The sequence below is a fragment of the Apteryx rowi genome, unplaced genomic scaffold (genome assembly GCF_003343035.1).
Source record: "Apteryx rowi isolate R43461 unplaced genomic scaffold, aptRow1 scaffold_186, whole genome shotgun sequence".
Classification (NCBI taxonomy): Eukaryota; Metazoa; Chordata; class Aves; order Apterygiformes; family Apterygidae; genus Apteryx; species Apteryx rowi.
In genome coordinates this window covers 892,337-917,833 of record NW_020448152.1, presented here as the reverse complement: position 1 = coordinate 917,833, position 25,497 = coordinate 892,337, and the positions used below count along the sequence as shown (strand labels likewise).

The following is a 25,497-nucleotide window of genomic DNA, read 5'->3' as shown; positions in this document are numbered from 1 at the left end:
GCCAATTCGCCGCCGCCACGTCCCGCCCCGCGCGCAGGCGCACACGGGCCGGGGGGGGGAAAGGAGGAGGGGGGAAGGCACCTCCGCGCCGCGCCCCGGCCCCGCCGCCGCCTCCCCCCGCGAGTCGGAGCAGCGAAGCGGCTTCGCACACGGGTTTCACGTTTAGTTTGTCCAGAGCCGCTTCCAGCCACTTACGCGAGAGCATGGGACCGAGAAAACAACGCCCCGAGGCGCGGTACAGCCCTTGTCACAGAAATAACAGTGTCCGCAGCGCTCCCGTCCAAGCTCGTTTTGCTACAAGCAACGCGAAACGCAGCGTTTGGGGTTTTGCGTGCGTGCTGTAGGTTGCGTTCACGTGCACGTAGCTGCTAGCGCCCCTGTGCTACAACCGTTCAATTCATTGCGCTTTTATCCCGCGACGTCAAGGAGAAACGCCACCGAGGCTCGCTGCTTGCGCGGTGTCGCTGGACGTGGTGCAGCCCCTTCTGCGGACAGGACCTAGGGCCCATGACTACATTTAGACTATCAAAGGCCTTCCTAAAGTGCTCCTAAGCGAAAAAAGGAGAAGAAAAATACACGGGAGAGGAGAGAGAGAGAGAAGGGGGGGGGGGAGGGACAAAAAAAAGAAAAATCTAGCTTCAGGTATGTTGAATGACTGGTTAAAGAAAAGCAGGGGGATTAAGAAAGCGACCGCAAAGCTGAAAGCCCGACCTGCAGAGAAGCCAAAATGACATGGGAGCGTCGATGACTGCGAAGCCCAAAGGCCCATCTGCAAGAAGCGATCTCAGCCGCGACCGGGGAGATGGAAGTGCCGTGCGCCCGGCGGCCCCGACCGGCGCGCGCTCCCCTGCGGCGGGGCTGCGAGCGCGTCCCAGGGCCACGCAGCTCCCCGGCGCTCGCCTGCTTCACGAGGCGGCGGGCCCTTCCTGTCACCTTAGTGACCGGAGCAGCCCAAAGAGCAAGTGACAATACGGAAAACAGCAGATGAGCAGCTGGACATATAAATACCAACATATTAAATGTTTAGCTATAAATGCTCAAGCTTTTGCTAATAGGTTTCATAGTGGTGTTTTGGTTTTTCTTTTTTTCTTTTTTTTTTTTTTTTTTACGAAATCTCAATCCTGAGAGGCTACATGCAGAAAACAGCTTTATGTAAAGTTCTCTTTATTACAGGCAACATTAGTCCATACGATACACAATACTGACATACAAGTGTAATCTTTCAAAATCATCATTTAAACAGCAAAGACCAAGAAACAGAATTTTAACTACTTGATTTTCAAAAATTATGTTTTTCCTCCCAAGATCCTTTTTCAGTAAATTATATTGAAACATACAAATAGAGAAAAAAATACCCATTCAACATATATTGTAGTTAAATGGTTATTTTGCTTAAAATCTTTAATAAGAAAATCCTTTTTAGCAACCTACATATAGATAAGTAGCAAACTTTGTTTTAAAGAAATCCTCTCCATTAAAACATCTGAAGAATTTTCATCCATCATTTTCTTCTTAGCCCAAGACACTCTGTTTTTAATACCTTAATACCTTAAAGTTTTTCAACTGAAGGACTGATACTAGGGGGGCTTCCTAGACATTATAACCTCTCTTCCCCCCTTCTATTTCCTAACTTTCTGTCCAACAGAAGGTGAATAAGCATGTAATACTTCAGATTTTTTTTAATCACCATTCTGTTTCATGAGAGCACAGACAGGTCTGCTCAATCCCCCTAAATCTACTATATTTTGCTGTCCAGGAGGAACAATATATGCCAATAAAAGCAGAAAACCTGCAGCTTTTCTGTCACATGCTTTTGATTATTGTCAAATTTTCTGGTTTATGCTTCCAGCTGGTAACATGTATGTGCCATCTCAGTATTAGTTTAAATCTTTAAACAAAAAACTATATTTTCCAAAGTCATTATCACTGGGAGCAATCAAGTGGTCTTTTCTTGCTTTGCTGAGTTTCATTCTTAAAACTTGTCTTCGTTCTTCCCACTCATGGAGCTCGGCATTTCCATGGGCAAATTTACAGTTGTTTCCTTCAGTACAAGTACCAGCCATATATCTGTTAAAACAGATTTCAGATAGTGTTCTTACAGAATTATCCTGACAACTGTTGTATCTAGGTGTTTCCTGCTGATCATGTTTTTCAAATCACTGAAATATTATTAAAGACACAGAAAAGTAACTGGAATAATACTTACTTTTTAAGTAAGATCATACTAACTCTGTTTAGCATTTTGATAACACTTAACAGCTATGAAAGAAAAGCACAGGCAAAGGAGAAAAGATGGCACTTGTATTTCTGTTCTTCATGCTCCTACTTTACAGAGTTATTTATGCTTGACACCTTTTATCAGGTCAAATTATTTGCTTTATCAGTTAAATGAATACCTTAACATTTAATTCACTAAGCTAAAGAAACACTTTGTTAAGAAGCCCAAATAATTAATTTCCTTTCATTAATTAAATTTGTTTTTAAACTGTTCAAGTGTAACGCATCTAATTTATCCTAATATTCTTGTATTAAGTGATAAGCGTACCAGTTTGTATTCACTTTCTACTGCATAGCTGAGGTCTGTTAGTATTCAAAACATCTAATACGTTTAAGATGTTATTAAAAATTCAGTAAAAAGGGCATATAAACTTCCATGCAAAGACTGCAAACAAAAAATAACTTCCTTTATATGCTGTGCAATCACTCAAGATCTCCAAGGTATTCAAAATCTTTAACTTGATATTGAAGAAAGAAGGCAACTGAACCAGCAAACTGAAGCTTCTGTTCTGAACCTCCAACTCCAGAATGCAGACTCCAAATTTTTTAGCCTTCCAAGAGGATTCCAACAGTGGAAAGGACTTTCAACAGATTTACCGAAAATCTGCTGCAGTCAGGTAAACAGGATGCATTTAAGAGTTAAAGGAAACAGCAAAATATATGACCATTGCTGGGGAAAACCAGCAGCTCTCAGGAGCTCCCTTCCACATTTTCATACTACCCAATAACAAAGATTTGATTTTAACAACTTTGGCTTGACTTTGGCTAACAAAATTTCTACCTGCCTTAAAGCTCCAGTAATACTGTCCAACTATGTGCTGTTCTTGTATTCCACAGGTGATTAATATGCAGATACTTCACTAAACTTTTAATAACAATACCATCCTTTTTTAGGCCAGGTTTCGCCCAGCTGCAGTAAGCCCATGAACCTTTACTAACATCACAGACAATTCATATGGTGCCACAATTAGGCAGCTTGTCACTCCCTGAGTTCTAATAGTACATGTTAAAATACTGTTAATTACTTCATATCTTGTTAGAAGATGCATGTAAAGCAAGACATACTAGATGTGTCAAAAATAATAATTGCAGTAATTATTTACATTATGAACCGTAATTTTTCAGCATTGTTATCATCTTTAAAACTACATACCTATCACAAATGCTAAAATATCCAGTTGGAAAGCGATACTGCCAGCAGTTTTGATCGTCCTCAGTGTGGAAAACCTTCTCTTTATGCTTTTCAGAAGAAATGTGACCCTGCCATTGTTTCTCACTATTACAGTTCTTCCCACACATCCAGCAGTGAAAATCCACCTGTTTTACAGGGAGTTTGAGAACAAAGCATTGAGAATTCAATAGTACAAATACAGAACTGCTCCTCATACACTTTACATGTTTTCTTTATGCTGGCCTGTAAGTCGTTGTTTAGCTAATCAGATATATTATTGAAACAATCAGCTGAAGTTTATGAGCTCCACTGGTTTCAGAGGATTCAGAACTGCATTACAGTGTGTCAGTTAAAGCTTGCATATAGTGTAGCTACCTATGATCAAAAGGGAGCACCAAGAGAGTAAGCACAGCAGTGTATGTTACTGACTGAGAAAGAAAAAAAAAAAGAATTTAGAATTATACTTATGTTACTTACTGTAACTTCAGCATAGTCAGTTGGCATGTGAATTTGCTTCCCATTTTCTTTGTTTGCCTGAGTGGCTGTATCATCTCCTTTTTCTGGTTTTTGACTTTTTAGCCATATGTCATACAACTGCTCCAAGTCTTGAACTAATGAGAGCAGAAGCTAAAATAAGTAATTAGCAATTAAGGCAAGAGTCTGAGAATACTAGATACATGACTGAGTTTGCAAGCGTAATTCAGTCCTCAACTATTTTAAGAATAAAAAGGTAGGCCATACTGTAGAGAGTTGCACAGTGCAGAGACAATAGCTAACAGCAATATGAATCTCTGGCTACTTACCAAGACTCATTTCTGACTATCTAGGGGAAAGTAAAATATTACATATTTATGAACAGGCACCCAACGTATAGGCAACAGCTGTGCCACTATGTACTAATATCTGAATTTCTGTGGGCTATTATAAATATTGTGTGCTACAATTTTTGGTAAATTTCGACTGCTTTCTTGCAGACCATGCCACTATCATTTACAGCATTTATTATTTCTGATTTTTCATTACTTCTCCCCAGTAACTCCCTGATGGGATAACAAATCAACAACAGAGAGTAAACAGTCATTCACAGTAAATACATGTGAGAGGGGTGTTCTGCAAACAGCCCCCATACGTTGACAAGAGAATCTTAATGTGTGCACATGGCAACATGAAGTATAAATAGCAAACAATTTTGATGGATGGATCAACATGCTACTTCAAAGACCTTCCCCCAAAATTGATACAAACTATTTCATTGTTACATAGTTATTATTTAGTGCTGGTTTTGAATACCCAGTCTGGCCTTATTCAAATCAAAAAAAAAAAAAAAAAAAAAAAAAAAGCCTGCAAGTTTTGCTACAGAATGCAGTGAAAGAAAGTTGATTAAAAAGGTATTGAAAAGCAAGAAGGAAAAATAGAACAGTTAGATTCATAGCATGCCTTTAATATGTTTATTCTTCTACTTACTGCTATTCTCCTTCATATAGGTCCACATCTCTCTCTCCTCAGGGCTGTGAGCAAATGAGCAGTTTCCATCATACTGACATTTCTTGCCTGAAGCAATATGATTGCACAACTGGAACATGAATTTAAAAAATATTCCTTATGAATATAAAGTAAAATGGGTAATAGTAGAAAATGACTTTTAATCTTGTCTAGTGCTTCCCCATCCCCCCATCAGACATGTGTATTATATAAAATAGTGTCTATTAAAAAAAACAAAACCCTCAAATCTTGCAGTATATGAAAAATAAACTGCTGGAAACAAGTACCATGAATACTTTTTGCCTCTTATCTGATTACCGGACCACAGATATGTTGAAACTATTTCTGTAATGTTTACTGTAAATATTAAGAATTTAACTAAATTTGTATCTAAGTTAATCACTTAAAGAGATTAACCTCCACTGATGACAAAGGACTTCATTACTAAAATGTGAGCTCAGTCCTTTGCTAATAGTGCTTCTACAGAGCTCAGCCTTAGAATATTCCCACAAACTCCCATGGGAATTTCTGCAAAATTGGTGAAACCAGCCCAATTACTAGTATTTTCCAGTTACCCCACTTTTGTGGGTGTGTGTATGTTTAGGTAAACATACATCAAACTGCAGAGGCACTTGTTTCTTTGTGGGAAGAGGACGAATGGTCATCCACTTCTTCCGCTCATTAGACATCACTAGCACCACACGGCGATCTTTGGTCCACCTAGATAGAAATGGATGCATTCAACACAAGAAAATACTTCTGACAAAAGACATACTGTGTAAACAGAAGCAGGACCAGGGAAGTTGAGGAAGTTATCTTTACAAAGAATTCACCATCTATTTGCGATTTAGCTGAATTTTATTAGAAACTCTACCATAACTGGTAATTAAAAATACCTAAATTGCCACAGAAGTGTTTCTTATGATCGGTTGTTAACATATTTTAATGAGATTTACTGTGTTCTGCTTCAATATGCTTTTTGAATTCCTCTTATGACTCTTTCCTTGACAGTAACATAAAATTTCCCAAAAGAAGATTTAAGTGGCTGACTAAAAGACAAAATTTTAATTGTTCAGTCTTACTTACGGGTGTCTTGCTTTTGCACTGCAATATTTTTTGTTTCTGTCTGGCTCATTAACTTGACCATTTCTCCAGCACTGGCCACAAACAAACTTCATCTTCAAATTAAGTGATCCATATTTCATTTGGTTCCCAAGGATCTTAAGCCAAAAAAATAACAACAACAATAAAAGGTATTTTGTATCTGCAAAGAAATCCATACACAATCATGAATAACCCCCTAAGATAAGAGTCACAACACATGTCCGGAAGCAGATGTTATAATACATGCCACCTTGTAATAGTTTAGTTTGTAATCTCAAAAACTAGACATTTCTTAAAGAATGCATTTTTATTTAACTTATTTCTAATTTAGGTGAATTTACCCAGAAGCTGTGACAATATGGATATGATGCATAAACTAAACAAGTATCAGAAAAAGTCATATACTGAAAAGATAACTAATGCCCTGTGGCAGCTGACTTTGCTTATTCTGATATATGTGGAATATAAAACCTAAATATCACTTCAAAGTAAAAAAGGAATTGCTTAGAAGCAAAGCAGGCGTTCTGGCACAAGTTGGGCAAGCCTATGATTAATATATAGAAAGGTTAAAGTGAAAGAGATCATTTGAAGAAATCATTAAAAGTAAATAATTTCTAAAATAAGCTGCACTATACATAGACAGAGAAAGAATTATCACCAAAGTAGCTACAGAATTAGTTACTTGGCAAAATGAAAATACCTGTGATCCATGTGCATTTGCTTCCATGTTCTGCCAGTATTTCTTTGATTCTTGAACGATAGTATCATGTGAAATACCTGCAAAGGAGCAGAAAAGAGTTCTTGAGCAATTATGACTATTCTGAAGTTTCAGCCATGCAGGAGTGCTACTGAAGCTCCAAGACCTTTTTTATATCACATATTGTATATTATTACATATTACATGTGTGTGTATGTGTGTGTGTGTATAAAAACACACATATTAAACACATACACACACAAATAAAATTATATAAACACACACATGCAACTGAAGAACCTTAGGAGGGCCTCCAAAATAGAAATACTATACCCACCCATCATCTCATTAAAAAGCAAACATGAAATAGTTTTTAAAGTACAGGTCACTCAAATAACAAACTGCAATCTTGCTTTGAGTATTTATTTAAAGATAATGTACTAATCCTCTAATGAGGATCTCATCAGAAAGCCTACATAAATTCTGGATCACAGAAGAAACTATCTGCAGTATCCGAAATGCCAGTCAATGATGAGGTACTAAATTGCCCCTGTCTTCTTTACAACGACCTCAAACAAGCCCTATTAATTAGTTCTTGTTTCAGAAAAGCCATTCTTCACAACTGTTTTGGCTAAGGCTCCTATCTGATCTATACAGTGCTCTCACATATGCTAACATTTACTGCTGTAATTCCACACAAACACAGACTGTCCTCTGTGTTTGGATTTGAGGGCTGGATAAAACGTTTCTTTCCTGAGGTAGCATTCCTTTACTTCCCACACCTTAGATTCAGAAAAGATGCCTCATTGAAAGAGCCTGGACTGAGCCTTAATTGAGTTTGGATAAGTGTGAGAGCAGCACACATATATCCTAAAATAAAAAAAGCCTTCTGTGGCGATTCAAATTTGCTGGAGAACCCAACCCTTATTTTAAACAAGAAATTATAGAATAAGTATTTGCTATCCTTGGCTTTGTAGGGGGAACAGGGAGGGACAGAAAGTAGCTGTTTTCCTTCCACACAGGGACCTCTAAAGGCTCAGCCCCAGAGAGACAAAAGAGGAAACCAACAAAGAAACAGTTGATACATTCGACTTTCTTACTCAAAGCTGTCAAGGCCACGTGACATCCTGTGTTAGTACGCCTGTTTAACTATCTAGACAGAATGCAGAAGCAACATGGAGCTGGTTCTTCAGAGACACATATGAGGATATATCACAGGTAAGAAGGGCAAAAATGCCATAAACGCTGTATCACATTCAGACTACCCACATTTCCCTTTTTTCTCCACGTATCACAATGATCCAACATGATTACTTAGTACTGCTCTCAGAGAGCAAGGTAGGAGGAATGAGCAACTGATATGGGCTACAAATTATTTACTACTAACAATTCACCACTTGCCTCAAACTCAAAAAAGATTATAGTTTTGAACTCGTGACCAGAGGAGGTCAATAAGTACAGAGAAGTATAGTTCAAAAAACATCAGCTAGAAAGGAAATTAAAAAAAAAAAAGTTATCCTCAAAGAAACCAACAACAACAACAAAAAAGAACAGGAAAAAGCAGTCTAAAAGTCCTGTGTAAAGGGACACAGGAAAATATGTAGGTTGACCAAACATATACACTCTTGAGAGACAGGGTACCAGACCAGATGGATTTCTGATCTGATTCACTATGTAGGAATATCATAATAGCAGTGAACTAGAAGAAAGGTTTTAACTATGAAAGGGCTATGGATTCTTATACTGGGAACTGAGGGAACCAATAGTATAAATAAAATATTCCAAGCCTTCGTTCCAGTGATCTATGAAAAAGAAATGGATCCAGATCTTCTGAACTTTGAAGGTTTGAAAATAAAAACAAATCTGGTTAGACATGAATTCAATAACTGCTCAAGGCTTAGTTTTATTTCTAAAGAAAAATTTCAGATCATGATGAGCTGTTCTGCTAGTTTTTATTATTATAACTTCACTAATTTTAAATAGCTAGTAGCCTTACTCAATACCTGGTATCATAGCTAAGTGACTGCTTACTTGGCATGCTATACAAAAGATTCCAGCAGATCCTAAGTGACTCTATTGATCACAAGTTACCAGTTTCAGAGCAGAGTTGAGACAAGGAAGAAGCAGCAGGATTATAATGAAGAATAAGGGAGTGTGTTACCACACACATACCTGTTTCATTTTGCATTATCCAGACGTTAAGCTCTACCAGACTGTGAGCATAAAAGCATTTATCCTCTCGTAAGCAGCCATAATGCACCTCATGTCTGCACAGGTCAAGTTGACATCGAACTTGAAAGGGCCGGATTTTGGAATACTTCACCATAGTTTCTCGCAAAATGTGGACAAGGCACCTGTTTCAAAGGAGTCGATATTTTAAAGGTTCCTTAGAATAACTTTGTTCGTGTGTGGAAAAACATGTAAAATAACCATTCTTCATCCCAGATTATTCAAATGCTTTTTTAATGCTTTTTACTCAATAGAATAACCATACCTTCTGTTCATATACAATTTACAAGCTGACCACCTAGGAAATTAAGAGGTTTCTAGAATAAACTCATCATGCTCAAAGTTAGTAGCTGTTAGATATCTGCATGATGTTAAAAAATCTGAATTTTCAAATAAGATACGCATACTTTCCAATGCCCTTAATGATCCTGGATCCTGTTGTGTGGATATTACACAGCCATTCTCATCTTTCAGACTGAGCTCTACCTCCCAGCACAAAATCGAGTTGTTCTCCCTAACCCCCCAAAAGTCTCATTTAGTTTTAAGACAAATGTTTCCAATTCAATATTTACATTTCAATACAATGACCAGCCTGAAGCAGCCAACAATGTAAAATGGTAAACTAACTGGCATAATAAATCATTACAATGTTTTTCCATCAAAACTGAGTTTCTAAAGGTATTTTGGATACTGCCTACTAATTCTAGATTATTAAATATAAAATAATATAAACACTAACTACCTTTAACCTCTTCTTTCATTTTCCAAGTACATACACAGACATACGCATGTGCACACGCACACACACGCGCACCCCCCCCCACACACACACCCCTTGTTCAAAGTCAAGTGAGATAACAGGTACCCAGGGCAGAATTTAGTGAGGCCAGATTTAAAGCTGTAAGAGAAAATTCTTATCTATTTCATGAAGCGAACATAACCCAGGACATGGAACTTATTCTGTAACTCCTGCATCACCAAAGGCTCAATGAGAAGACTTCAGATTCAGACTAATTTTTTTCTTTTTTCATGTTTAAAGAAAGCCTGTCATCTTGGAAAATCTTGCTATGATGAAATTCTCTCTTAAACTTCCTCCTGATGTGGTAAGTTTCAGCATAAGAATTTGCAGTATTTCCCTATTTACTACTCAAAGAGTATGTCATTACTTGCCCCATTTTATGTATTCTTCCAGACTTCTCCAACAGTGCCCCTAACATCTATCCTGTAACCACTACAGATTCATACTGTAGTTTTGTTCTCAAAATCAGAAAACATGTTCTCCAAAAGGAAGTGGCATTTAAATATCATTTCTAGGCTGAGTAAGCAAACATCACAAATCAGTATTCTTGTGAAATCTAGAAGTTCTTCTTCTGCAAAGCATCACCAAATACAATCTTTCTTTCTTTCCAAGAGGCAAACCATATCACGTCCCATTTTTAAGTATAGATTCTCCACTAATTACAAATACAAATACTCATTCTTTTGCAGATCACCATTAAAGACAGATTTAACTTCATCACAATAACAGCCTTGCTGTTATGTCTGCACTGTTTCTTCAGTACAGGGAAGTGGGATATGAACAAAGCAATTAAAATGCTCACATTAGATAAAAATCTAAGCTTCTGTCATATAAAAATTGAAGTTATTAAACCTCTGAAATCTGTTTAACAGTATTAGCAATATGAAGTCTCTCTTAGCTATCAAAGAATAATTAAAGGATCTTTCGGCACACTACTTTTTACCAATTAAATTAATAAGGTATACGGTCTATTTGAGATGCCATATTTAAGGTAAACCTGTTCTTAATGGACTAGTCCAAACTAAAGCAAAATAAACAGATCAGACTGAAGAAAGAGCACACCTATGACATTAGGATCACATATTAATTTAATGCCACATATGTAATTACACCAATGCAGCTCACCAGGTAGATAAGCTATTAACAGTGTGACACTAAAGGCACTGGGGATTCAAGCCAAGAGGGTCAGTACCACTATTCCTGAATGCATTGATAAAGATGTAGTTCACTTTCAATTTGGTTATATGGGACAGTCCTTGTCCAGTAACTTTGTCTTATCAATACTGTCAAAGCACAACAGTCTATTAGCAAGGAAAAGAAATTAATCAACAGTTAAGAAATTAAAAATCAATATTCAAAAATGTCCTGAACCTTTGCTTTTGATTTGAAATTTAACCAGACATACTTGTTATCTTCGAAGTCATGCATAGCAGGGTGAGAACAAGAAGATGAATTATCCTTATTCCTTTTGCTTATTATTCTGGGTTTGTGATCAAAACATTTCTGGAATACAAAAACAAGTAATTACAGAATATATATTTTATACATTTAAAAATATACCTCACCTTGAGGGTTCTAACAGAGACTTAAACTAGTCTGTAACTCTAAAGCTAGTCAGGTTATTATCAAACATGCCATTCAGTATTTCAGGTTAGTCATGAACCAAAGCATTTATTAGGTAATTTTATTATCTATTATCATTTTTATTGTAACATTAGAATAAAGCAGCACCTCACAAAGAAACATAAATAATCCATGATGTTCTTGAAGAAGTCGGGATACAGTAAAATTGATCTTTCCATTTCCTCCAAAAAGCGCTTCTCGGCTAAAGGCTCCTTTGCGCTCCAGTGTCCATACATCTATCTCTTCTTGGCAATATGCAAATGTGCAATGGCCTGGATATCGGCACTCTTCTTCAGCAGCAACATCTAAAATGATAACATTGAACTTGACATTGCTTTCATACAGTTTCTATTGGAAGTCCATCTTAATAAAGCCTTTACAAACTCTATTTAAAACATTTTTAATAAAGCAGCTACATCTGTTGTAAATGGGCCACCTAACTGTAGCAGACAGAAGCAGAACCTCAGCTAAATGACTTGATTTATATTTAAACCTCCTCAGAAAAGACTGATGTGTATCTCCATCAACCATCCTCTTCTACTTTAAGCCAACGATGCTGAGAAACCAGAATACCTATTCTCTTTTCTTAAACACAGTTAGATATAGTTGTTAATTAATATACCAGTCAGCTTGCTTACATCACAAGCAGAGGTTGTTACTGCAGAAGTCCAACAAGAATGCCTTTTTTTTTTTTTTCCCCCCCTTCAGTGCCCAGAAATCCATTATTACCAGGGCAACAGTATACTCCAAGCCTACACAGCACAGCCAGAGTGGTTCTTTCTTTAATCAACAAGCAGCTGAAAAACCATGCTACATATGCCTACAGCCCAGAAGATCTCCAGGTCAGAATACACTAATTCCTAATGAGAAGGTGGGTTCATGCTCACAGACCTGCTGTAGTCAGACAGCAGGCTCCAATTCCCAGCATTATATTCTGTCTCCCCTCCTGGCTGGCCAAACAGGGTCACATAGGCCCACCAAAACTTTCAGGGGAACATCAGAAATAGGAAGGGAACTACTCACATGCCTCTCCCTGGTAATCAATACTGTATGTATACTTAGTAGGAAAAGAAGGGAAATGGGGACGGTAAGGAGTCATACAGTAAAATGAAACAGAAGTAGGGATGGAAAAATGCTGCAGTAAGAAGCAAAGTTACATATGATGAAGTACAGTACAGAAGTACAGTGCATGTTCTCTAAATAATCACATTAATAGCCAAACTATGGCTCCCCTTATGGCCCCTGAAAATAGGAATGACCCAAGTAAACTTCCTCTCCCACCTCCTATGAACAAGAAAACTCATTCTATGCTCCACTGTAAAAAAGGTAAACTATATTACTTTGAGCATAGGCATTAACATTATACTACCTATAACATGCATACCTTTGCATATATAATATGGTCCCACATATTGTGTTTTTGTCGGTCTTGGACGTATTTTTTTCCATGATTTATCTTCAGAGTTCTTTATTCTGCCAATTAGAATATCCTTCTTACATTTATGCTCTAAGCTGGGATGGTAAGCGTAATCCAATAATTTAGGACCTGAAACAATCACAAAAAATTAATCATCATCATGTAAACTGCAGCATACTCTTAACACTTCCATACACACACTGACAAGATACACAAACACACTATATAGAATTCTTACTTGCACCAGCAAGTCTGAAGAGCCAAAAGTCATTAACAACCAAGTTGAGAAGAACAGAGAAAACTATGAATACTTACAATAGGACCAGTCTTGGCAAGAAACAAAAGTGATTTTGGTGTTTGCTTTTCTTTTTCTTTCCTTTTTTTCTTTTTTTTTTTTTTTTAAGCCTTATAAGTACCTCTGCACAGCAACAAATTGGTATGTTTTTTCAAATGCCAAAGCATATGTTTTCCTAACACTATTTTAAGACTTAGACTGCTCATTTACAATAAGTCAATGCAGATGAATTCCAAGGTTCAGTAAATGGCTCTCTTAACCTTCAACTTATTATATTAGAACAGTTACTATGTCCAGAAACAAAACATACTAGCTAAAAAGTAAACACATCAAAAAAATATAAATGCCAGTCCCAGGACTTTGTGATTTTGGAAGCAAAAATGAACCTAGCTTTAAACTCTGTTTTCAGGACGATACTACAGTGAAGATTACATTACCACTAAAATGAAGAAATCAGGGAGCGAGTTTGAAGATTATCAATGCTCAGTGAATTTTGCTACTTAAGGGCTTACAAACACAAGAGTGTGACCCGGTCTCCCCAGTCAGGAAGCCGATGCAACAGTACAATTTCAGGAGTAGGTAGAAAAAGCAGGGGACACAAAGGCATTGAGAGATACAAAGAAACAGAATAAACAGATGCTTTGATATAAAAAGTCAAGATATGGACATGTTAAGTGATTCCACCAACACTTTATAGCTCCTGCTTTCAGTAGAATGTGTTCTGTGGTTTTTTCAAACATCACTTCATTGATTTTTCTTGTAAAAATAATTTAAAAATAATTTTTAAAGTTCATAAAACTACAATAGTCATCCCTTAAATGTGTCAATAAAATACTTCAGAAGTATCTGTTACCATGTTGTAGTGTATTACTGTAATTATATCAATGATACCTGTAACTTGAAACACAATGCTTATTTTTAAGATTAGTCTTGATAATAGCTATTGCCTCTAGAATACAGCTCTGTTTAACAGCAACAGCTCAGACCTAAAAGATTAGTTATATTAAACCCCAATACAGGTTAAGATCCTCTGAGTCAACACAGTGGAGTTAATTATTACTAAGGTTTGGAAGCCTCATGATTATGATTTAGAATTAGTTTGAAAGAACAATAAAACAGATGGGATGTGAAGGTTACCAGGTATTTTGAACTGCAGTTCAATTCCCCAAGGCCAATCAGAGTGGGTATTGCAAGTTTTTTTAGTCTTGAGCAAAGGTGTCATTCTTCACAGTACCCTGGGGGTTGGGAGGAAAGTGAATACAGAACGTGAATGACCTTACACAGTAAACCTACAGGCTGGGGAAAGGATGTAGTGATTTGTGGTGGTTTTAGGAATCGAGAACCTATTAGGATAAGAAATAAAGACAAGAAGGAAGAAGATAAAATAGTGGCTGAAACATTTTACCAGTTCTTTAATCATAAGATCATACTACATCTGTTAAGAACAAGTCAGAATTGAACACTATTTATAAGCCAACAGTATTTAAATTATGAACACTAATATTTTAAATGTGTTATTAATTTTTATAACAAACCCAAGCGAGTCCCAAAGCCCCTTACCTTTTTTGACAAAACATAACTGGCAGGCCTGCCTTAGCTCATGTGTGCCTTCTAATGGGTTTCTTCCAGCAGGCGCTGAAGATATAGGTGCATTAGCAGTTGCACTGCTAAAAACATTTGAAAAGTCATTTCTAGTTTGACCTGCAATTCCCATGTAATTTTCAGACCCAAACAAGCTACTGGGGCCATTCATCTGTTGGAAGAAAGCATATTTTATTTGATCCATCAATCTCATTTTAATTTCTCTACAATTAATACTTATTTATTGAAATTATTCCTCAAAGCATAAGAAAAACTACACACACTCACATCCCAAATACAAGCTGAACTACCTATCTAAAAAGGGGTCATGAAGATTTTACAAAAGCCTTATCCCCCAGCATAGACTAAGAGACCAGGTACAGGCAGAAGAACAGCGGTTGCGAGGCTAGTACTCCATGCTGTGAAGCTGGCCCATGAGCATGCGATTCTTCATGCCACCCTTCCCCACACAATCAACAGCCAGCAGAGCCACGGTCTGCAGGAAATGCACTGCATAGCTGCAAAACACAGACACCAGACAGATTGACAGACACAAGGCAGTCTCTGCCCTCTTCCTGTACTAAGACGGTCTCCAGGATTCCTCACACTTGGAACTCAAATCATAAGAGAGATCTCATCTAGTCCTAGCTGAGTTATTTTAAGCTTCCACAGTATTTTACAGTAAGTTCCTCAGAATGGAAAAGTAGCTATAACAGTAGTCAATGCTTGCCTATCTAAAACAACCTTTGAAAATTCCAATAAGTCGTTTTATTTTTCCCTGTGTTCAATCACTGTTGCTGTGAGCTACTGTACAACCGTTTCCATGCCAAAATCATATTTTAATGATAAAGTGCCAGCTTTAAAACAAACAAACAAAAACTTCCTCCGTAAAAATTAAGATCTACTTTAAGCCATCAAGGTATTAAAGATTTATCAATATGAAAGAAAACATGAAAAATACTTACAAACAAAGGAGAATTATTGCTGTTAAGTGTTGGTGTACCATCTCTAGAAACTGAACTTGAGAGATCTAAAGGAATAAAAAAAAGTTGTAGTTATTTCACTTTCCCAAAACATCCTATTCCAAAACTATTTATCCTTCCTCAAAAGTAAAAGCAGCAAAGGTTTGTTTTTCTGTCAAACAGCAAAGGTATTGTTTGCTTTTTTTTTTTTTTTTTTTTTAATTATGAAAGCACCTCATACCCATCTGGGCTGAAAAATTACTAGGTAATCTTCAATATAACCATCTGATTAACATCAGCAGTAGCTTCCCAGACATATGCTGAGGCAACATAAAAAGCCCTGCGCAGTACAAAAAGCTTAGCTAAATAAGCAATACCTAATCTTCAAGAACTAGGAGATGAAAGAGGGTTAAGAGCATTCCTTTACTTTTACTTTTGTTTTGTAGTAGACTTTGTTGACGATTAAAACAAAACTTGTCTGTTCTTTTCCAGTCCACTGGCTATTTCTTGTTATTTCACATACCTGATTTTAGTATACAATCATAGTCCCTAAAGTCTGAATACGAATATGTAATGCTGGTATCTATCAGAGCAGGCAATCATACAAGCCTTTTGGAATTCTTGTTTATTGCCAAATTAACAGAAATGGTTTAAATTGTCAGAATATCTTCGTTTTTAAAAAGACCATGAAGTTAACATGTTTCCTTGTTTATACTTTTTAACTTAAAACAAATAACTTGCACAAAAAACACAGAAAACCCAACAGACAGAGCCTGGTATTTGCTTACACAGACCCCAAGTAAACAGCTGTATTTATAAGTTGTTGTTTATAACCAACATGGATTATCAATACTCTCAAAAAATATGAAACAAATTTTATGCAAATGTTAAATTTTACTGAGTAGTGGTGAAAACTCATTTGTTAAAGAGAAGTCAGCTGGTTCATTCACAATTCTCTCTCAAAATATAAAAATAAATATGTATGACTCAAGACTCATTTCTTACCTCTTTTTGGATCACTGATTGAAAAGGTGCTTAATGATGAACAAAAATTTTCCAGTGAAGAAGCCAAAGGCTGTGAAAAGATTTCTGAAAGAGAAGGTGAAGGAACAAATCCTCCACCAACTGGCAATGTCCCCAACAAAGAGGTGGAGAAAGGTACGCTAGTAGCTACACTTCCCGCAGGAATAGGCCCTCTGACTCCTGTAGTTTGCTGGAGAAAAAAAAATATAAAGAAAAAAAAAGTTCATATACAGGAAAAAAACTCAAGAACACGATCTGTAATAATCTAGCTCTTAGTAGGGTTTTTGTAAAGCTTTTATAATCCTACTGAAAAACAACAGTAAAAAGGTACACTATCTAGAACTACCATAATCAAACCTCAAAACCATAATCCTGCAAGGAATCACCCATAAATCAACCACTTAAAAGGTTCCATTAGTTTAATAACAGATTCACATTTTTTCTGAATCAAATCACCAGAGCCGAATTTTCAACATTAAATACACAAGCCCATAGGAAAGAGTAGGAAGAGTCAGAAACCTAGAGGAATTCTACTAAATGAAGATTAATGAATACTTCAAATTGCATACTTCAAATTGCAATGCAGTAAAAAGTTAGAGTTAGCTTTAAAATAAATCCTCAGATACAAGTCTAGTTCTAAAGCTACAGTGCTCTGCGTAGGCCAACTCACCTTTCTTTCCATGGAAAATAACATACCCCTCTGAACACACTTGTTAAGGACACAACCTAGTGAGGGAGTTTCGGTTCCTCCTCCCTGTCACCCTGAGAAGCTACCCCTTGTCAAGAGGTCGACTAAATCAGTCTGCACAGAGTTTGGGGCAATGTCAGACCCTGCCTGTTCCCAAATTGTCAGTCTGCAACTCACTCAGATTCCACACTGCATTACATTGCAGTCTGTCTTGGAAGACTGTATGCCCTACTGGCTTTCACTATGGTAAACTTCCTAGGATCTCTTAAAAATATTTATTCTCCACATTTCTGAAATACATACCACAAAACAAAGGGCTTAAAACCTAAAATCAGGAGTCCAAACAGTCTGGATTTAAAGATATCACACAAGACAAAACCAGTTCTCAGATCAACCTTATTTACAACTGTATCCACAGCTGAATAAGGAATTAAAGTCACAACTAAGTGAAGAATTAAATATGCCAGCTTCATTTAACAGTGTGATGCTAAGGGCTCCAGCTGAACGGCAGGGCCATTGCAGAGAGTCGGCAGCCTTTCTAGTAAGTTCAGCCATCTCTGCTCATCAATCAGAGCTCTCATTTTGACCAACAGTTGAGGAACTCAAAATACTTCATAGTCTCTTCTAACTCTTGAATGACAGTGTAATTTAGAATACTTTAAATGCCTTAATTTCTCTAATAGTATCTTCTAAAAATATAAAAAGTTAGACTAATAATGCTCTGCTTCTGGTGATGCAGGGCACAGGACTGGACAAAGCTCATGTCACAGAGATACTAGCGCAGGCACCAGACGAGCACAGTGTCAGTACCCTACTGTCCTGCAAAGCTACTGGCTTGTACTTAGCTATAGCTTCTGTAGCTACACTGTGACTGTCACATCCACCGCCCTTGGGCTCCAAGAGGGCTTATCTGCACCGCACAAATACATACCAGCTCAGGCTTCAAATGTCTGCTTCACTTCACATAGTATTTCCATTTCTGGAAGTAGTATCCTTCCCCCAGCAACCTCACTCAGGTTTTCCAATACACAAACCCAACACAACCTTGGAGGTATGTGGGGTCCTGATACCTTTACAGCCACATTTACAAGGATCTACACCTGCCAGGGTCAAGAGGACTATGTGCAAATACAGCTCAGTGAATCTAGGACAGTTAATCCACACTTCACTTCTAGTATTTTATAAAAATAAAAGATCTCATTTAAAAGAACAGTCTTTCAAGAAGTAAAACAAAAAATATTACCATTACACTTTCATCTGGATCAGGCACAGAATCAAGTAATTCATCAAGTTCTTCCCCAATAATTATATCTCCATCTCCACAATCTAAACATGCTTCTGGCAGAGAGAAAGAAACATTTCCTCCATTTGCCAGCACTGCAGAAGGCAAAGAAACCTTTTCCACTTGAAGAGGCATAACAGAAGATAAGGATGATACAGTTACTGATGCCAAGTCTTTAGATACTTCAGAAGCAAAGTTTGAGGAGGATGCAGCAGCAGCAGAAATCATCTCTTGCTTCTGTTCAGATAAATCTGAAACAGATGAGATGAGAATGACTAGAACTTTTATTCAAAGATGTAAAAATATCTCCCATAATTTTTAACCTGACAATGGGGGGGATGGGGAATGAAGAAACATGAAAGATGGTTAAGCAAAACCAAATTAAATGTTTCCAGCTTCCATTAACTTCAGAACTTGTATGTACCTATAGGTGCAGTGTTTATATACTTCTCAAACTAAAAAAAGACAGGAAAAGTTATAGACCTAACACTCTACTAAATCTTTGCCATATTCTCCCCTCCTTATTTTTTCCAAGTTAAGATAGTCTCACAGTGTTCTCTTTAACATTAGTGGCAGTTACAATCACATCAAGTTGAGACACCCAATAGAGATCAGCTCAGCCACTTAAATTTGTGTTTTTAAGCATAAACAGATCTGACATTTTGCCACAGATCTTTCAAGTGACAAGATGAATCTTCTTATGAAGAAATTTCATAACAAATGCAACTAGATATGCATGGTATAATCTAGCTTCCTAGCATTAATATTGTAATCCAACAAGACTCACCTAACTCAATATCTTCTACAGAAGAAGAATTCTGCAAATGAGGAAAAAAAAATACCTCTCAGTACTTTGAACAGGAGTAATCAAAGATTCTCAAATATATATATTTACAGATCAAGAATAAGGCCTCAGAATTAGGGTTTATAAAATTTTAAGTTATGAAGTCCAATCAAATTTAAAAGTCAAATATTTTTTCAAATAGAGCCGCCATTTGCAGACTGAAATCCAATCCTTGTATCACTAAGAGTTTGTAACCAACCAACAGGAATGAGGTTGATCCTTCAGGGAATGAAGAAGTCCAAACAGTAGTTTAAATCATCTGCTCCCATGTTTCCTCATTCTAGCCAAAGTCATCCATTTATAGCTAAATTGCCGATATTCCTATAGAAAAAGTCTATAAAACAACTATGAAGAAGAACTCTTAATTAGTTCTTCTTAGACACATTATAAATAGCAAGATAAACGCAAGTTCAACTGCTAGTGAAGGTCAAATTTGTATAAATGAATAAATAAAAGGTACTTTATCCCAGCACCCTTCACTTAGATTACTGTCATGAAATACAGACACACTCATCAACAATCTTGCCTCAAGACATTAAAAGTAAATACGTTCATTGCATTGGATTTAATATTTTAGCTAACGTTTATTCTACAAAAATAATTTGAATTATAATCTCATGTCTAATCTGCAATAAACACATAGCAAAACTGAACACAAAGACTGATAGAACCCTGAAATTTTCCAAAATAACAGCATCTTAAAATATTAATTGCACCATTTTCACTTAATTCATTGAGAATTTATGAAACAATTATTTCCTGTAGTCAAAGTCAGCTTGAACTAGAAACATGTAAAACCTTACCTTAGCTGATATATCGTTAGAAATTGGGCTTGAGGAAGGCGGCTGCAATGAAAACATACCCTTATTAAGTTCAAAATTGTTATCAGGGGACAGAAAGCTCACTGTATTTCCAAAAATTAAAAAAACAAAAAACAAAAAACAAAAAAACCTTACCTTTGCTCTTACATACGCTTTCCTTATTTTTAATCCTAGTTTTTGAGCAAGTTCTTGAGTAAGCTTAATTACACTTTCATCCTAAAAGAAATAATAATAAATTATGAAATTTTATTTATCTAGTCAAAGGCACCTGTTTACATTTCAAATGGTTTATATTCTGCAGGATCCCTATATACAGGATGTCTCATAACACATTTTTATTCTTTCACATATATAAAAGACTACAAGCTAACTCAGAAAAATAGAGAAGCTACCCTCAAGCAAACTGACTTCAATATTCGCAATGAGAAAAATATACCAGGAAACAGACAGGATCCTTCTCTTCCAATTACTTAAAGCAAAAATAATGTAAATATTTTCTAGTACTAGAGAAGTTCAAAGCATCTTATGTGAGGAAAGTTACATATTATATAGTTTATAAGTATTTTTTACAAATTGGGGGCCACATTTCCTACTGGCATTTCAGCTGATAGATAAAATTGCTGAATAGTTAACAAGAACTCTATTTTGGCAGGAACTGCATCAAATAACTAGAGAAGCTGAATTAAAATCTGGTCATATTTCACTCTTTCCTAGTTATGATAACTACCCATTTAAATTATTGTAAAGTTTAGTTTTCAAAACATGCCATGTAGCTAGAAAAAGAGATATTTATAAAACTTAAAAAAAGGCATACAAGCCTTAGGCCAAAGCATTCAGATCTGGAGGTGTGACCTCAGGCTCCCAAGTCCAAATTCAGACATTCAAATAAACTGCTGTGTCTTTGGAAGTACAACTGCAACCTTTTCTCAGTTTGGCTAGCCATTTCACTAGAATTTTGTTATAGAAAGGGGAAAAACACAACTTGGTATTCTGTCCTGTTATGATTCTATTTTGAGTGGGGCTTATAAGGATAAGTATTTATCAGTGTTTTAGCTCAAATCAGGAGATTCTGAAGTGAATCTCCTAATCATCCTTACTCACTACATTTTAGTTTGCATTACAAGGGGTCTCAGAGAGCCTAATCAGATTCTTTTTGAAACTAAATTGAAAGAAGTCCTGAAGGAGTGCACTTCATGCACCCCAGCTGTTAACCAAGGCGGGGGCAGTGGTCAGTCCACAGGAACAGGTCAGAGTCCAAAGTAAAATGGAAGCGTACAGCACAAACCTGAGGTCCTCAGCACTACTGTTTCAGTCTATGGATCCTCTCCTATTATGCCACTGCTTGCTAATGAGGACATAGCCTAAGATTAGAGGTGCGTATTAAGTGATTCAGATGAAGGATCACTCAAGGCACACATAAGAACTACACTAGTAAAAAGTGGAAAAAAAGAAGAAAAAGAAAAAGCTAGCCTGGAAAGTTAAAACGCAGTTATCACAAAAAAACATATTACATTCTGTTACTATAGGTCATTTTCCTATTTGTGTTGTGAATATACTTTTGACTGTACAAAATTTTTAAAACAGTTAATTCAATGGTCCTAGTGCTTATTCCACATTGTAAAGTGACTATTTCTCTTGCTGGAAGCTAGTGCAAAAAACTGAACTTGGAGGCTGCAATCCCTGCTAAGAATTAGTGTTTGTTGTGAAAGTGATGAAGACTGATAGCAGAAAAAAATATTTTACTGCATAAAAAAAAACAAAGTCTTTCATGGTTCCTGAGGTGAGTATATGTTTTCTGTATTAATTCTTTAAAAACAATCAACATATATATAGTTTACCTACCTGTGGCACAGCAAGAGAACATTTTGCTACAGCATCATAAGCTTTTTTATACCTTCCCAACTCATTCAAGGCTTTAGCTTTCCGATAGAGAGCTCGGAAATTGTTTTCATTCAACCTTAATGCTATTTCACAGTCTTCTAGAACTTTTTCATGCAAGCCCTATGAGGAAAAAGAGGAACTAGTTTGTCAGAACAATTTTCTATCATTGGAATATAGAATTTGAACTGTATTAGCTGAAGGTATTAAAACACTACACAACATTCACCAAGGCCACTGTACACTGCATATATGAATCTTCTAAGCCACCAACTTATGCAAGTAAATAGAAGGAGGGCTATCATCCATGTAAAATCCAATAAGAAAGATGAAGACAATTTAGCTCTTTTACAGCAACCATCTTAGCTCACAGAGGAAGTGGCAGATTCTGGTGCCACCAGCAGTATAAATGTAATAGATTAAAATACTGTTCCGTCAACTTCCAAGTCTAATATGACTCTCATGCTAATATGATTATTCTAATATTAGTAACTAAAAATATCTAGATGACTATACTTGTAAAAAGAAGAAATTAAAGAATCTGTCAAAATGATGATTTGAAACAGGCCAATTCTCAAACCAACACCAAGAGCTCCTTACTCACTAGAAAATTTTATGTACCTTCATATTCTGTTAATGAACTCTCCTTGAGAAACCAGAGCTTAAAAAGAAGCTTACCATATTTGAGTAACATGCTATCCTGTTTACATGCAGCTTCTCTAAAATATCATCAGAAACATGGATTTCTTCTGAATTAGCATAATCTGCTATGTTTATAGCTTCTGTATAGTGACTCAGTGATCCTCTCCAATCACCTTCTCGATATACATCATTCCCTTCATTAAAGAGATTTCTAACAAGCTCTCGTATAAATAACTGGAACAAAGAGAAGAAACACTCATGAACAGCAGTATTTGTGGTATATCTTCCACACTTCCCAATGTATTTAAACAGAAATTTTATACCTGTAAATTTACAGATATAGAATAAAATGCAAAACTTATCTGCATTAGTAATTTTCTGCTGACATTTTTCTAAGAAAATTTCTAATATTCAGCAGCTCAATATATGGATATAAAAGGCAGGCTGAACTACTGATAAAAGAATAATTTTGTATATGTATCTTAAAAAAAAAGATGCATAAGTGTTTGTTGCATTCTTTTAGCAATCAGCAGCCACAGCAAGGGGCAAACCAGAAGTACACAGAGGCTGCTTTTGCAGCAAAAAAGAAATTTTTAAACTATGACTAAACATGAAACTAAACATGAAAGATTACATTCTAATCTAATGTTATCAAACGTAATGAAACAATCTACTGTTTGGATGAAAATGTTAAAAGAGTGTGAAAATATTAGTTAAAAAATTCTCCAAAACAATAATACATACAGAAACAGAAAAGATGTTACATAGATCTATGTGACCGAGGTCCTTTTTATTTCGCTTTTTCAATGATACTCTAAACTTTACTCAGAATAGCACATGGTTTTTTATTCAATGAATGCCCCAAATTCATCCCTGGCACCTGTAAAGTTAATCTGTGCTGCTATATAAGTGACTTCTGAGTACCCACATATCTGAATACCTGTATCACAATGTAAGTACTCTTCCAGTTCCAATATTCAGACATTGTAAATCATTATTCACACACTAGCAATTGCTTAAACAATGATTAAAAACAAGCAAGCAAAATATAACAAGATAGGCCCATTTCAAAAACCTTCTGGAAATGCAAAAATAACTTCATTACCTCATATTGTTCCTGTGTCCCTGGATAGGGCAAAGTAGACCTAAAATAAATAAATAAATAAATAAATAGATAGATAAAAATCTTACAGTACACATTGCTCAAGAGATAATCACCTTGGAGAATACTGGTTCTTATAAAAGACAGTCTCACACACTGCAACAGGCTAAATCCCTAAATATTATCTACTGTCTGCACTGAACAAGACAGGAGTTCTGTGGAATAGTTTTAACTAAACAACTGTATGTTTTCTTAATACTAACAATGCATTTTGATTTAAAGTTACATAACCAGTTTTAACACTGCTGTTCAAGATATTAAGATTTTGAAAGTCTGAGTTTAAAGCCTCAACGTTGTTTAAAACAATTTCTTCCCTCTCCTCCACTGTGCAGAAACAACTTATATATGAGAACTTATACATGAGAACTGCAGTCATTCTGTAAGTATTATGAAATGACAGATTATCTGTCAAAAGAATACATAAAATTTAATTAAGTAATATCAGCAACACTAGAAGAGACTTAAGAGTTCTTTCCTATGACACAGCACAGAACAAAGTTTGTTTTTGTTTTTTTTACTTCCTACCCTTCACGAAGAAAGATAGGAATCCTTCCCCTTCCCATACAGGTCATCTGAGAATCTGTTTCTAAAAAGTTTTTAAAAGTGCTTTTTTTTTTTTTCTTTAAAGAGATTGTCTTATGTGAGCAGTGACTTAACATGAAATTTCATGATCAGTTTAAGCTATCCAAGATCACCAGAGGAGAATTTGGCACTGATCCAAGTGAAAAAAAAAAACAACAACTAACTTTTAAGATTTTTTTTTTTTCATTTGGTCAAATTTTAGCTCCAGAGAGTGGAAACATTTATGTAGTAGTGAGCAAACCCACTCCTTTTAGCAGCAACCCAGTCTTAGATGTAGCTGTCCATAAAAAAAGGTAGATTTTCAAGCTATTAACGTTCTCCACCCACCAACAAAGAATTTCAATGCCAATTTTTCCTCAAAGGCAGAAAAGGAATGCCCTCCCGCCTTCAATCTGCTTTGTATAGGAACAAAGAGGGGTTCTCTCTTTTCTTTAAGACTGCTTTCCTTTCCCATGATGGTGTTGGCAAATATTCTGAGGAGAAACATGGATCCTCTTCCTTCTTCCACTTGTACTATATTAAAAGAACTTTCCCAGAGCCATCCATCTCATACATATATATGTATGAACATACAAGAATAAAAATACAAATTCATACTCTATAAACTGAAGTCCTTTCTTAATGTCCTGTTGTCTAACACTTCTCTCTTCCGACACATTGGACATGTTATCCTGAACATTCACCTTCTGGAGATGCAACTCCTGAAACAGAAAAAAAAACTCAAAAAATAATAATAAAAAAAAAAGGCTGTTAATATGTAGTAGTTTGCCTTTGTACCAAAAGGATCAAATCTCACAGCAAGACCAAGTCCGTCACACAAAGATTATACTGCACTACAGCTTTAGAGAACACATTCTGAAGAAATTTCAGGCAAGCATTAAAGTTTCAACAGTAATATAGGTAGAAGCCCCAAGGCAGAACAAACACCTCCCCCATCA

General features: G+C 36.2%; 1 protein-coding gene across 2 annotated transcripts; it reads right to left on the bottom strand.

The window, feature by feature from the left end:
• Positions 1-1,147: 1,147 nt before the first annotated feature.
• ZC3H7A (zinc finger CCCH-type containing 7A) lies at positions 1,148-25,260 on the bottom strand. Of its 2 annotated transcripts, none has more exons than XM_026061866.1 (22): positions 25,157-25,260; positions 23,921-23,960; positions 22,852-23,049; positions 22,138-22,296; positions 20,431-20,511; positions 20,278-20,319; positions 19,418-19,448; positions 18,592-18,881; positions 16,643-16,850; positions 15,641-15,705; positions 14,655-14,847; positions 12,767-12,928; positions 11,491-11,687; positions 11,165-11,262; positions 8,904-9,085; positions 6,735-6,811; positions 6,017-6,150; positions 5,545-5,650; positions 4,913-5,021; positions 3,926-4,059; positions 3,431-3,594; positions 1,148-2,067 (listed from the first exon to the last, which is right to left on the bottom strand). In XM_026061866.1, exons 1-22 carry the CDS (start codon positions 25,222-25,224, stop codon positions 1,878-1,880), a joined length of 2,928 nt encoding a protein of 975 aa, XP_025917651.1. In that variant the 5' UTR covers positions 25,225-25,260; the 3' UTR covers positions 1,148-1,877. The 2 variants fall into 2 exon arrangements, 1 of the variants encoding a protein (XP_025917651.1); XR_003252872.1 differs by having other exon boundaries at positions 2,038-2,067; positions 3,926-4,075.
• Positions 25,261-25,497: the final 237 nt, after the last annotated feature.

What these genes read in the sequence shown, in the direction of transcription:
- ZC3H7A (XM_026061866.1), bottom strand. Translation starts at nt 25,224, where the DNA reads ATGTCCAATGTGTCGGAAGAGAGAAGTGTTAGACAACAGGACATTAAG. An exon ending in TGTAGAAGATATTGAGTTAG is followed by an intron (nt 18,882 to 19,417) that starts GTGAGTCTTGTT and finishes CATCTGTTTCAG; the next exon opens with ATTTATCTGAACAGAAGCAA. An exon ending in GATAATGCAAAATGAAACAG is followed by an intron (nt 6,812 to 8,903) that starts GTATGTGTGTGG and finishes GCTCCTTTGCAG; the next exon opens with GTATTTCACATGATACTATC.